This window comes from Gymnodraco acuticeps, unplaced genomic scaffold (genome assembly GCF_902827175.1).
Source record: "Gymnodraco acuticeps unplaced genomic scaffold, fGymAcu1.1, whole genome shotgun sequence".
Classification (NCBI taxonomy): domain Eukaryota; kingdom Metazoa; phylum Chordata; class Actinopteri; order Perciformes; family Bathydraconidae; genus Gymnodraco; species Gymnodraco acuticeps.
The window spans coordinates 697,790-712,782 of NW_022990392.1; the positions used below are offsets into that span (position 1 = coordinate 697,790).

Here is a 14,993-nt window from a genome sequence, read left to right on the forward strand (position 1 = left end):
GCGTGTGGCAGAGACAAAGGGACGGGACCACCACTGTGACTGAGGACTGCCTCCCTCAGGGCTGAGACTCTCCAATCATTTACCCAATATGTAACCAACTTGCCTAGAAAGGACCCCTTAATGTGTTCATTGTCACAAAGTTTGAAGATGACATTCTGAGTAGTGATGATGCAAGGGTAAGAGTCATTTATTTACAGTGGGGCAAAAAAGTATTTAGTCAGCCACCAATTGTGCAAGTTCTCCCACTTAAAAATATGAGAGAGGCCTGTAATTTTCATCCTAGGTACACTTCAACTATGAGAGACAGAATGGGGGGAAAGAATCTAGGAAATCACATTGTAGGATTTTTAAAGAATTCATTGGTAAATTCCTCGGTAAAATAAGTATTTGGTCACCTACAAACAAGCAAGATCTCACCCCGTGGGGTCAAAATGATCACAAGAACGGTGAGCAAAAATCCCAGAACCACACGGGGGGACCTAGTCAATGACCTGCAGAGAGCTGGGACCAAAGTAACAAAGGCTACCATCAGTAACACACTACGCCACCAGGGACTCAAATCCTGCAGTGCCAGACGTGTCCCCCTGCTTAAGCCAGTACATGTCCAGGCCCGTCTGAAGTTTGCTAGAGAGCATTTAGATGATCCAGAAGAGGATTGGGAGAATGTCATATGGTCAGAAGAAACCAAAATAGAACTTTTTGGTAAAAACTCAACTAGACGTGTTTGGAGGAGAAAGAATGCTGAGTTGCATCCAAAGAACACCATACCTACTGTGAAACATGGGGGTGGAAACATCATGCTTTGGGGCTGTTTTTCTGCAAAGGGACCAGGACGACTGATCCGTGTAAAGGAAAGAATGAATGGGGCCATGTATCGTGAGATTTTGAGTGACAACCTCCTTCCATCAGCAAGGGCATTGAAGATGAAACGTGGCTGGGTCTTTCAGCATGACAATGATCCCAAACACACCGCCCGGGCAACGAAGGAGTGGCTTCGTAAGAAGCATTTCAAGGTCCTGGAGTGGCCTAGCCAGTCTCCAGATCTCAACCCCACAGAAAATCTTTGGAGGGAGTTGAAAGTCCGTGTTGCCCAGCGACAGCCCCAAAACATCACTGCTCTAGAGGAGATCTGCATGGAGGAATGGGCCAAAATACCAGCAACAGTGTGTGAAAACCTTGTGAAGACTTACAGAAAACGTTTGACCTCTGTCATTGCCAACAAAGGGTATATAACAAAGTATTGAGATGAACTTTTGTTATTGACCAAATACTTATTTTCCACCATAATTTGCAAATAAATTATTTAAAAATCAGACAATGTGATTTTCTGGATTTCTTTTCTCATTTTGTCTCTCATAGTTGCGGTATACCTAGGATGAAAATTACAGGCCTCTCTCATATTTTTAAGTGGGAGAACATGCACAATTGGTGGCTGACTAAATACTTTTTTGCCCCACTGTATTAAAAAAATATTATACAAGGATGAGATATTTATCACAAACATGATTTTCAATTTTGCAGATTGATTCTTGAAAGCAATGTCTACATTCGGCACTTTCTACATTGCTGCTGAGGCAACTGTCAACCAGGTGAAACAAAGACGTGAGGATGACACGACGCCATTAAACGCTAAGGAATGAGTCCTAAAACCTGGATATGAGTAAGCATTGTACCTCATACAGTTCCTTCTGTTCCTTCAGATGACTAAAAAGAACATTTGAAACAGAACAAAGACTAAATAGGTAATAACAAAGATGAAAAAATTATAAGATAAATTTTTTGCCTAAAATGAAAGACTAACGTTGAATATAGCATTAGGAATTGTGTCGACTATAACTAGATTAAAACTATAAGGATGAAAATGTATATAATGTGACAAAAACTAATATGAATTTCTGTCTAAAGACTACAACTAAGACTACATTAGGCGCATTCACACCGCAGTACTTTTCCCACTTTAGTTCCGATATAGTTCCGAAATGTTGCGTTCACACCAAAAAAATCTGGAACTAAAATTACTTCATCAGAACCTTTTTACCCCCTTTTCCGTCCCTGCTAGAGAGCAGGGACTTTCGTGGGAGAAAACGGTTCCTATTTCTGATTGGCTGGGCGGATTGCAAACCACGCCCCATAAAACTCCCAAAAAGTTTTGTGAAGCTGCCATTTTATTATCCTCGCATTAGCATTATTAGCATTAGCCCAGCGCAGAAACGCAGAGAGACTAACTTATGGCAACACAAAAGAAAACATGGGAGCGGTGGAGATGAGGAGGTGTCGGCGTTCTGGCGATTTACTCGGAAGGCTTCAGTAGAAGTAGTGATGCGCCGGCGCGAACGAGCCGTTTATTGTTAAGTAATACAAGGCAGAATGATGATGATGATGATCTCCGCGCTACAGCTGCGTGCATGCATGCAGTGACATGTAATATTCAAGGATTAAAGACTGTTGGATGCTGCTGTTTTGAGCATTGCAATATATTTATTTTCACTATGTTATTTATTTATGATTATCCTTAGGCTCAGCAAAGATTTGATATCAGCTGTCTTTTTTTCTATAGTTAATAGTTACTGAAATAGAGCCCTGCTGTTTTGTCAGGGTCTTTTCTTTAAATATAATTTTAAAATGTCGATACAGTAGACCCTTTTTTGAAATGTATATGCTTAAGTTTTTATAGGTGTTGCTATCTGCTTTGTGTTGCGTGGTTCTACAAGCAAGTCAGTGCATTCATTGGGTGGTATCAGAGAGTTCAACCCAGTCTCATAAAAAAACGTGTAACGCCTCTGAAATTGTAAGATCCCTACGTTTTTTTTCACCATTAATTCCAATGGCTGGCGTCTATGTCACGTGATCTTCACATTTCTCCCTGCAGAAAAAAAAAAACATGGCCGAACTTCATTTATTCTCGGTGTAAAATGCCTATTTTAAAGTTAGTTTGGCCATTAAAATGCGTTTTGATGTCATTTGATGCGATAAATATGAGTTGTTATTTCAGATTATGTGTGCAGTGGATGTACATGATCTTTAGTTTGCTAGTTATTACGAAGATTACTTCAGGAAATTGTGTCGATACAACGTTTTCATTGTTACTGTAGTTCCAGTAATCCAAAATTCGGCTCACAGTTAGCAAATAAGCATGACTCGGACAAGATACGTCTTAGGATAGTTTGCTTGACTCTTTACTTTAACAAAAAGGTACCAAATACAAACACATATTTCCTCAGCTCAAAAAACTATGTTGCTCGGTGCTTCTTTCTCCTTCTCACACACACCAATCACCAGCAGCTGCCGTCGGCTATAGCGTCTCGTAATCACGAACAGCTACGGTCGTCTATGCCGTTAATTTCACACGGCTGGTTTCAATAAATGATATAATAGCACTAACAACAAAGGATAATAATATTCAAATATACATTTTAACATATGGCTCCTACAGTTACCAAGATGGTTGCTAGGGACGCTGCTATCGATATTATTTCTGTTATGTTGTGTAACAGTTTAATGGTGTAATCTTTATTGCTACCCCCTTCCCCGTCAATGTATTCTTTCACACACAGTGATGTCACAGCTACCCACAATGCAACGCGCGCCATATATTTTTTTATAAAGACGCCATTTTTCTGGAGGTGCAAAGATCCTGGCGATGCTAATATAAACAGCTAGCTAATGTAGCCAGGCAGAGCGCACTAGGTTTTTTTTCTGAATTAACGACCGAAGAAATCGCTGCATGTCTTCGGATTACATCTCTGGACTTGAGGGGTGTGCTCTAGGTCGTTACCAGCGTAAACTAGAGCTGTGTGGGTTGTTGGAAGTACAATGTATGGAATTACGACCCTCAAAAGTGGCCTTCGGTCGATTTTGGCATCTACGTCTATCTTCTGGAAACACCAGGTGAATACCCCACTTGTCACAATAATATTATCATGCCAATGCATATATGTGGTATTTTAGAGTTGACTATATTGATTAAGGCAATAGACTATGATATTCTGTATGTACCTCGCATGAAATTGTTGATACCGGAAGTACGGTGTCGCCCTCGGCCCAAAACCCGTATGTGTGTGTGAAAGAATAGTGTTGGTCCACAGCGCAAACGTATTAGTTTAACAAAATCCGCATCTAAAGATATGTTATTTTTCCCTGTGCAATTCCAGTCTCACATCTCACAGCACATCGTCATTAACAAATACCGGAAACAGACCGAAAACACTTTATTCCGAGTGTGCTTGCTTTTCTCTTTGGAAGTCATCACATAACGGCATTGTAATACACGGTTCGGCTGCATTAAATATTACATATCTGCCGTAGTTCTGTATTTATAGAGCCCTGATGAGAAGACTTCTAGACAAACATGAGGAACTGAAAACGTGACGTGGATCATAAATAGATCAGCCATTAAACAACATCTTACATTTCTTTTCACACAATACGTCTCCTTGCAGTATCAACACTAATTTGGCTGACTTTTATATTTGATCCAATTGGTAGATAGGCTGTATTTACACCATAAAGGTGCACACCTGATATAAAGGGACACCTAGTGGTTAAAGCATGTTATTGAATTTCATTATTTTTATTATTAGATATTAATAGGATCCCTATAAAGTATATTCATTACTCGTTATTCTCTACTAATAGTTAATTAAAGACTGTATATAATGACTATTTGCACATCCCTTTCAAGATTTCAAGATTTTCTAAGGTTTATTGACTTATCATATACACAACTACGGTGTAGTTATGCATTGAATGAAACACTTTGTGTATACCTCCAGCAATGTTAACTATGTTGAAGCCCTTATTTTAACTGATATTATACATATGTATTATACTCTTATATAAGATGTATGTAGATAGTATAAGAAATGTGCAGAATACGACAGTTTAATGGTGGAGGTATACCCACATATTGATAGATGTCTTGTAATGCACTGTTGAGGAACATGCGACCAAAGTTTTTCATCTCCGGCCTTGTCAGGTATTGAACAATCAATAAATAAAGAACACAGAATTATTAAATATAAAACACAGAATTTGTGTGATTATACTAAATGATTTACAAATAAACACCACTGCATATATACAACTGTTACACATGCTGATGCAACGCAAATGTTTCCAACTTGGGATCAATAAAGTATATCTTATCTTAAGATGATCGATGGCTACTGCCATATTTGCAAAATGTGCCTCTGAACCTTAACAAGTGCATGTTTCAGGCTTATCAATTAATGTAATGTAATGTAATGTAATGTAATGTTATCAATTAACAACAGGGGTCACAAACATAAGACCAGCTGTTAAATAAAGCTCTTCTGACCTTAGCTGGCATGTGGGTATATATATTAATGCTGCCCATTATGGGCACAAGCAATTTTCACCCATTTATTAATTATATGTTTTAAATGTGAGTGTTTCCTATCCCCTAAACCTCCAGGGATGTACACAGTTTAATACTGACAACTTCTTATTATGGGAAATACGAAAATGTCTTTTAAAACTACAACTCCCAGTAGAGACGTGCCATAGATAGAGAACATGTTGCGAAACAGAATAGCCAGCATGTGTAGTTCTGGGGACGGGGTGGGGGAGGGGGGGACGCGGTGGACCCGTTCAAATCCAGTTTTGGACAGTCTGCCGTGGGTCCATCCCATTTCAAGTGCTGTGGTCGACGCTCGGCGTAACCCTCGGAGCACACTCTCCAATCACAGAGCTTGAGGACTATCACGGGGTTTGTCAAGCGAAGCGGAGAGAATACTTACTTCCCGGTGTAATATTCTCTAAAGCAAATGAGCTGCTCCGACCCTCGGTCCTGACGGACACCAACTTGTGTTTATTAATCAAACAAATAAATAAACACAAGGATAATTATGTGTTATTGTTGAGTAAATGGAGAATTGCACAGGGGAAAATAACGTATCTATGCCACAATTTTAGATGCGGATTTTATTAAACTAATACATTTGCGCTGTGGACCAACACTATACAGTACATTGACGGGGAAGGGGGTAGCAATAAAGATAACACCATTAAACAGTTACACAACATAACAGAAATAATATCGATAGCAGCATCCCTAGCAACCACCTTGGTGACAATGAAAACGTTGTATAGACACAATTTCCTGAAGTAATCTTCGTAATAACTAGCAAACTAAAGATCATGTACATCCACTGCACACATAATCTGAAATAACAACTCATATTTCTCGCATCAAATGACATCAAAACGCATTTTAATGACCGAACTAACTTTAAAATAGGCATTTTACACCGAGAATAAAACGAAGTTCGGCCATGTTTTTTTTTTCTGCAGGGAGAAATGTGAAGATCACGTGACATAGACGCCAGCCATTGGAATGAATGGTGAAAAAAAACGTAGGGATCTTACAATTTCAGAGGCGTTTTTGTAGAAATACTACGTCCTACGTTGTGGACCAACGTAGTTATTACACGTTTTTTTGTGAGACTGGGTTGGAGAGTTACACGGATCTGTAAATGCAATAAAAACATTTGGCCACAGCAAATCATTTAGATTAAACATGTCATTTTTACTTTTGAATACTTCAGTACAAAGGATGTATTGAATAATTTAAGTGATATATGCGTACACATATAAATCATTAGTCAAAACAGGGCTACATTTTATTTAATTATAAAAAGGTATAATATGTGGTAAACTGAAGAGCCGTTTGGGAGCCGAGCCTTGGTGAGCCGAGCCAAATGATCCGGCTCACCAAGAAGAGCCGGAATTCCCATCACTAAGGCCCAATCCCAAACCACTCCCTCGACCCTACCCCTCTGTGACGGAGTGAACTCCGTCTGTAGCCACACTCGCAGCTCAATGAGGCTCCCTCCTGTCAGATGGAGGGAGTAAATACAGCAGCAAGCTTTGGGACGGCCTCCCCTCTCTCCGGCAGAAACAGGAAATGCCGTAACTGTATGTAACAACGGTTTCAAATCAGCATCTCTTAGACAAAAAGTTTAAATGAATAACTCAAATAAAACTCCAAACATCTTTCATTGTGTTTCAAAGCTCTTTTAGTTTTAAACCTGATGTTTATAAGCTTCTTAGTTTTTGCAACGGTCTGTAAATATACACAACTTTATAATACAATGCACACATTTACCTTTTTCTAGACTAAACACAGGTATGATCCTAAGTTAAAAACATATGAGGTTATCATGAGGTTGTTAACATCGCAATTTATCAGTGGATGTTTGCTGGAACTACTTGTAAACAGCGTGTTTCCTGACGGACACACACAGCGTGGAGACCGGTCAGGTAGAGACCGGTCTCAAGTCAGCACCGCTGCAGACTCGCTGTTTGAGGGCTTGATAGCCCACTCCCCCTCCACACTCGTTGCTTTGGAACAGCCCTCAATATGGCGGACCCTCCGCGTGAACGCGCAAACGGAGGGGTAGGGTGTAGGGGTAGGGGTAGGGTGTAGGGGGCGGTTTGGGAATGGGCCTAAGTAGAAGCTGCTGGACTGAAGCCAGTCCCAAACTCCGGGTCGTACAAATTATTGAACTCAACCTCTGCTTAAAAAAACTAAAATCACAGCCCATTCATTTGGCCTTTCTTTCATTATGTGCAAAGAAAAAGCAACCTCTTAATCCAGATATCGTACCATGACTCATGCATGCATGCACGTGCACGGTGTGGCATGACCACCAAAACAGAAAGATATGGACACAAGATGTGTGCAAATGTATTTAGTATCCTATCCATGTGAACATGATTTAAGATTTTTTTTTTTTTTTAAATGTTGAAGTTAAAAGCATCAATCTGGTGCACTTTGAGAGCAACATGAGGAGATCTATGGATACATCTCTCAACACCCATATGAAACAGAACTATAAGCAGATTTTTCTTTTTGGATATTTTACAAATCACTCCCCTTTTAAACTCTATTCTTGTTATTTTTAACAACTTTTTTGTCTCTAATGTCTCATTAATAACTATAATGATCATATCAAGGTGTGCCTTAACCTCACTGAGCTGAGGTTATTTGAGCCTCTCAGGAGAGAGCTCTCTTCCACCTGGTTGTAGAAAAGCTCTTTAAATTCGTTAGCATAGCTAGCTAACCAGATGCTAATAACAGATCGCCACTGTGCTTACAACTAAAGACACAGCCACGCAAACACTGCGGCATGTGTACGGCTCCTTATGGGTACTGCAATATTTGAAGAGCTGGAACGGCGTTCCGGTGCTCTCCATCATCACTCTAGTCCAGGGTTTTTCAAAGTGGGGGCCGCGGCCCCTCGGGGGGCCGCCAGGGGGGTCGCAAAAATGTTGAGGGAAAGGGAAAAAAGGGGGTAAAATGTAAAAAAAAAATGTAATATATGTTTTTTTAGATGTTATTAATAATTATATATCTATCAATCTATGTGTCCTTTGATGCCCAATTGTTTAATATATTTAAACAAAATTAAACAACACGACCGCCCTTGAAGCCAATCAGAATCGAACTGTCGCTACTGAGAGTGTAACTGAGTTGCTGTGTGAACACTAGCTAGCTACCTCCTGCTAAAGGATCAAATGGACAAATATCTTAAAAGAAAAACACCATCTGACGATCAGAATGAAGATGTCCCCACTGCAAAAGATTCACAGCCATGGAATACCTGGCCGTCTAAAACTCGGAGGTATGAGCCATCATACATAAAGTTTGGTTTTACCGCGGCAAGTAAGAACGGCCGTGATGTACCTAAATGTGAAAAGAAGAGCACCTAGTAATGCAATCGGCTACTTTTAAGCAGCAAGCCGGCGGGCCTTGAAGGCATCATTTTGAGCATCATACCACATCGCCCGTGCAAAGAAACTGCACACAATAGGAGAGGATTTAATTCTACCAGCTACCATCGATATTGTAAGGGAAATGCTAGGTGAGGATGCTGCCAGCAAAATCAACGCAGTACCACTCAGATAATTCTGTGAGCCGACGGATTGGTGACATGGCTCAAGACGTATCTGCTCAGCTTTTGGAGCAAGTGAGAGCTAGCGAATATTTCGCTCTGCAGCTGGATGAGAGCACGGATGTAGCAAATGTCGCAGAATTGCTTGCATACATCAGATTTATTTCAGAAGACAACTTTGTTGAGGAAATATTATTTTGCAAAGCACTGGAAGGTAGAGGACCACAGGAAGAGACATTTTCCAAGTTTTAGATGAGTACATCATCTCAAACGGACTTGACTGGTCTCGTTGTGTGGGTGTGTGTTCAGATGGGGCAGCGGCTATGACAGGCAAAAAAAGCGGAGTGACAGCTTTGATAAAGCAGAAGGCCCCAAATGTAGTGGCAACGCACTGCGTGCTCCATCGGGAGGCACTTGTTGCTAAACGAATGGATGATGAACTACATCAGATACTACAGGAAGTTATACAAGTAGTGAATTTCATAAAAGCTCGGCCCTTAAAACACCGACTGTTTGCTATTTTGTGTAACGAGATGGGCGCAAAGTTTGAGGGGTTACTGCTCCATTCCAACGTGCGCTGGCTTTCCCGTGGGGCGGTGCTGAATCGTGTTTTTGAACTGCGAAGGGAGATCGGTGAATTCCTCTCTTCTGAAAATCATCAACTGGCTGGCCGTTTTTCAGATGCCTCATGGCTCCGGAAACTTGCATACATGTCGGACATATTCCAGCATCTAAATCTCCTGAATAAGAGCATGCAGGGGCGCGAGACGTACATATTACATGTGCAGGACAAAGTACAGGCTTTTACAAAGAAAATCGCCCTGTGGTCGACCAAACTCAAGGAGGGAGTGACAGAGATGTTCCCACAGCTTCACCAAGCGCTTCTGTCATCCGGTGCTGATCCAGGCACCATTTCACCACTGATCCAGTCGCACCTAGCACACCTGCAGGGATATTTCAAAGAATATTTCCCTGACCTGGAAGACAACTCAAATCAAAACTGGATAAGAAACCCATTTGCCCCAGGAGTAGGTGAGAGTCTGGATCTTATGTCCCAAGAGAGACTCATAGACATGGCGAATGAATGGGAGTTGAAGATGAAATTGCAAGCTGTTTCACTCCCACAGTACTGGCTTTATGTCAAAAAAGACTATCCTGCACTGGCTGAGAGAGCTCTCAAATCCCTGCTTCCATTTGCCACCACATACCTCTGCGAGTCTGGCTTTTCTACATTGAAGGTATTGAAAACAAAGCACAGAGCACGTTTGCAAGTGGACAATGACATTCGTCTGGCACTGACAAACCTAAAACCTAGGATTGATAAACTGTGTAGGAGCCACCAAGCCCACCCCTCCCACTAGTGAGGGAACATGTATACACAAAGAGACACATAGTGAAATGACAAGGACTGTTTATAACTGAAGACACACTGAATGTAATGAATAAATGGCAAAACAAACAAAAAATACTGTACATGTTAACTATTAATATTACTGTTGAATAGTATGTATAATGTTATATATATATATATATTATTAAGACAGAAATAACTTTCAAAAATGCTCAAAATATATGTTTATTGTTCATATTACTGTTGAATATTATTATATTATTAAGACAGAAATCACTTAAAAAATATGTACTGTTGATATTACTGTTTAATATTTTGCTAAGAATATTTGTAACAGAAGACACAATGAATGTAATGAATGAAAAACAAAAGATAAAAAACCTTTTTTTTTTTTTACTGTTAATAGAAGAATATCTGATTATTAATTATTAATAAAAAAATATATTAAGAATATTTATTAAGAAGCTGTATGTTTAATTTCTTACTTTTGCCATCATAATGTACACATCATTAAAACAAATTGCAACAGGGGGGTCCCTGCCAGAGGATAATGCTATATGGGGGTCCTTGGCTTGGGAACCCCTGATCTAGTCTACACTCCTTTCAGACGAGACATATACCACGTGAAGACACCGCTCGTGTTGTGTTCAAGGAACCTGTCCTTGGCCAGGAAAAACAGGCACTGGCTTGTTTAACTATTTTGCGATCTAGATTTCTTCTTCTTTTTTCTTTTTTGAAGTGAGTTGTCCGTCAGTAGGACGGACGGATGGACTCCCCCCCCCCCCCCAAAACGAAAACTCGTTGGTTCTCCACGAATTACACAAGTAACCCAAATCAGCGTTAAAAAAGCGGGAGGCGCCAAAAAGTGACTAATTTGAATCACTGAGATTCATGTATGATGCTATTGGAGATGTTCCTTTTACCCTGAAGGCTTTGCTATAAGAGAGTACATCAAAAAGTATGCAAACAAATCACAAACTTTTGTTGAGTGTTCCCGCACACACCCATACAGACTCTACAGCTCATTAGCTTTTAGTCTGTGTTAAGAGAGAAGAAGACAGAAGGACAGATGGAGGAGATCACTCAACTGCCACTTGATTAAATAATTAAATAATTCATTAACATCAATACATTGGAAGTAAGAGTAAGAAGTAATTACCATGACACAAACCATCTACAGCTCAAAGCATTAGTTAGTAACAGATGTGAAAACGACCCACTTAAATGAACAAAAGTCGCACACAGAAGTTACCTCTCCGAAAGTGTCTTTAGTCTATTTGCCAGCTCAAAGAGTCCTATTGTGAATCAGAAAATCCTGAGTACCCCAAAGTTGTATGTTAGAAATGTATAGTACGGGCACCCAGCACATAGAAACGGCCGTATGCCAACTTGCATATGTTGGGCAAATTGCAATATTAATATAAATTGCATTAATTAGCATTATTGGGCAATTCTGGAGTGGTTTTGGGGGTTATTGAGGATGCTGAATACATTCCTAAAAGATTAAACTGTAAAACTAAAAAGCTGTAAAGAGTTGGGTTGTTAGTTCTAAGTCCTGCCAATAGAGTTGTGCAGGAATGAATCCCAAAACACGAAAATGAGTCAGCATTTTTCCACTTCCAGTTGTATTGAACGCATTTTAGGGTAAAACAAAACTCCAGAAAGGAGTTTCAAAAGTAGTTGTACACCCCCCCTCCAAGTGCCCTCCAGCTATACCTGAGGTTGTGCAGAGCAGCCACTGCCAGTGTGCCGCTGAGCACCAGCAGGGTGAGGATGTATGGGTACAGCAGCAGGGTGCCAGCCAGGCGCTCCAGGGTGTCGAAGGGAAGCAGGCCGAACGCCTCCTCACACAGGTACAGACTGGCATCAAAGTCCCTGAGACAGGGAAAGACGGACACATGATGACGCCAAAAAAGCTTAGCAGGGACTCTTTAAACAAAACATTTATTATTTAGAGTTCCTACTTTTCTTCTATGCTAAAGTAAATATCTTTAGGTTTTGAAATGACAAGACAAGACATTAATGACATGGACTTGGACTTTAAGGAACTGGGATGGACATTTTTCAAAATATACAGACAAAAGGATACAAATATGAATCTAGAAGCAGATTAAAGAAGCAGATTAATCAATAATCTAAATAATCAGAGTTGCAGCCCCAGTTGCAACTGATCGAAAAACATTTTTAATTACAGTGCAAATGTTTCCATAATGAACTGGATCTATTATCTTCATATGCCATCAACGTGTGTTATTTCCCGTGCTTCTGGAGAACAGGTGTGCAGATCAGTTATTGAGGTGGGAATAGGGATAAGAAAATAAGATAGGAGTACAACAAAGGAATCAGCGAGTGAGAGAAGCAGGCAGAGGCAGAGGAGAAAGCCTCCTGAATAATTGAAAGCCGGTTGTGTGGCGTTGGGATGAGAGCCGTGTTATCTGCCACCCAGGAGCAGCTACCTGCACTGCACACACACTATCTGATCGATGGGAGGCCTGATGGCGTTACCCCGACATCTATTATTCACACACTCTAACACTCTAGATGCTACAATCCTGGTGCTTAGTGAATAATACAGTCACCTTAGATCAAGTCAAGAGGTGTATGGGTGCAGACTGTGTGTGTGTGCTTCTGAAATATGGATTCATTAGAATAAAGTGTGACTGTGTTAGAGAGAAGCATGGGAATGTACTGGTGTGTGTGTTTAGGCATCTACGAGTGTGTGTTCATACCTCGTTGGCCCCAAGGCAAACTTTGACTTGATGAATTTAAAGATGTGTTCGTCTGATCTGAGCTGAAGTGCTTTCTGTAAACACACATAAACACACAGATATGGTCATCCTGTCAGGGCTGAAAATCAACACGCTGAGATGTACAAATAAGTTAAATAAACCATGCCGAGATCAAGCTTACGAGTTGGAGATACATGAGTAGGAGAGGAGGGCTGCCGGAGTGGGAGAGTGTAGTGGGGGGGTGGAGCAATATTAAGACAGCACATGGAGGAGCAGAGGAACGGGAGAGGAGGGGTGTGAGAGGATGGAAGCCCTGGGAGGCAAGTCACCTATTTCCTAATCTGATTTAAATAGTTTTAATTTCATTATGACAATTACATTATATTTCATTAAATATCCAAAGCGACGTACGATAAGTGCATTCAACCAAGAAGATACACATTTAAAACAAGCAAGAATCTTGCAAATACATGACCTTCCACTACACCAAATGAGTGCAATAGGTGAAGGGGATCATTTAATGTTTCCAAGTTTCTTGTTGTAATACTCTTTTAGGCCACAAGAGGCTGAGTACACCACTCTTTTGTGTTTTAAAAATCTGTAAAACATTTTTGTTTCGATCAGACCTGGATCACGGATCGCAAGCTTTTTTTTCTGACTTTCCTCCCAGGGCTTCTGTAAAAGAAAAGCTGTGAGGAGCACCTTGGCCAGGTAGTTGATGGTGACGGTGAGGAGGAGGACCATGGCGCTGTGGAGGAGCAGTCTGCCCAGACGGACGAGAGGACTTCCTGTCTTCAGACCAGACTGCAGGAGCAGACAGCAACAAAACATGTACACTCAATGCAGCTGACAGACACATCTACACACACACACATCCTGTGTTGGAAACCACCATGTCTCAAATTATATTCATATTAAATGTGGACACATGGCTGACATTAGTGCTGTAGCGACGCGTCGACTTCAAAATATCGTCGACGACATATTTCCGCGTCGACGCGTCGCTACACACACGTGGGTCACCCAAAGCAACAAGCAGTTCGCAATCGCACTTCAAACACAATGGAGACTGAAACGGCTACCACCTCCTCCTCACAGGATTGCGCACGAAGCCCCCAAACGAAAACATCTCACCCTAGGTCTTCAAAAGCATGGGAATATTTTAAAGTTAGTCCAAAACGCAAAGATATTTATATATGTATATCTCACTGAGACTGCTGCATAGCCTAGCAGAAGCAGCAGCTAGCTGCGGTGGCTACCATTAGCAGCTAGCATTTGCTCTCCGATTTTTACATAAAATGAAATTATGGATTATAAATTCAATCATTTTGTTATACATAGACGTTAAAAACCTATGGATTAACCGATTCAGCCGCGTTTTTTCTCATTTTATTGCCATTGAACACGTCTTTTGATCAGATTACGGTGGTGAGACGATCTCCCGAGAAGCTCTGTGAAGGTACGTGTTGTGATGACTGTATTTGCTTCCCCTGTCGCGAGTCCGGATCACTCAGTGATGATACTATGTACCTACATAATCTGTGGAGTCTCAGCTCTGTGCCAATGTCCGTTAGCATTTTTCGCTCAGGGGTCATTTAGATGCTTCTTATGAGACTTGTGTTTTGTTTTGGTAAACATGGTTTGTATCGTCAGTTAGCTGATATTATTTCCGTTAATCTGGTATAACACATTAATAGGTTCTTAAATATTAAGATCCCCTGAGACACAGTAGCCTATCGTGAAAAAAATTGTTTTTACATTACGTTTTTTTTACATTACGTTTTTTATGAATTGAACAACAGAAAAATAATCGTTAGATTAGTCGACTAATCGATCAAATAATCGCCCGATTAATCGTTTTCAAAATAATCGTTTCCCCCCAGCACTAGCTGACATATTATTATCTGATGAAGTACGCATTTCCTTTGCAGTTCATAATTGTTATTACTGACTGCTACTTAACTGTCTTAGACAGACACCAGATCATCTCTGTTATGT

The 14,993-nt window shown here is 40.6% G+C and overlaps 1 protein-coding gene across 3 annotated transcripts in view; it reads right to left on the reverse strand.

Moving 5' to 3' along the window:
• Positions 1-14,993, reverse strand: part of dpy19l3 (dpy-19 like C-mannosyltransferase 3) — a 102,103-nt gene that overhangs the window by 50,652 nt on the left and 36,458 nt on the right. For all 3 annotated transcript variants that reach the window (XM_034224548.1, XM_034224549.1, XM_034224547.1), the window contains exons 10-12: positions 13,698-13,799; positions 12,996-13,069; positions 11,983-12,141 (exon numbers count right to left, since the gene is read on the reverse strand). In XM_034224548.1, the coding sequence (XP_034080439.1) occupies positions 11,983-12,141; positions 12,996-13,069; positions 13,698-13,799 (335 nt within the window). The remainder of the gene's footprint in view (positions 1-11,982; positions 12,142-12,995; positions 13,070-13,697; positions 13,800-14,993) is intronic.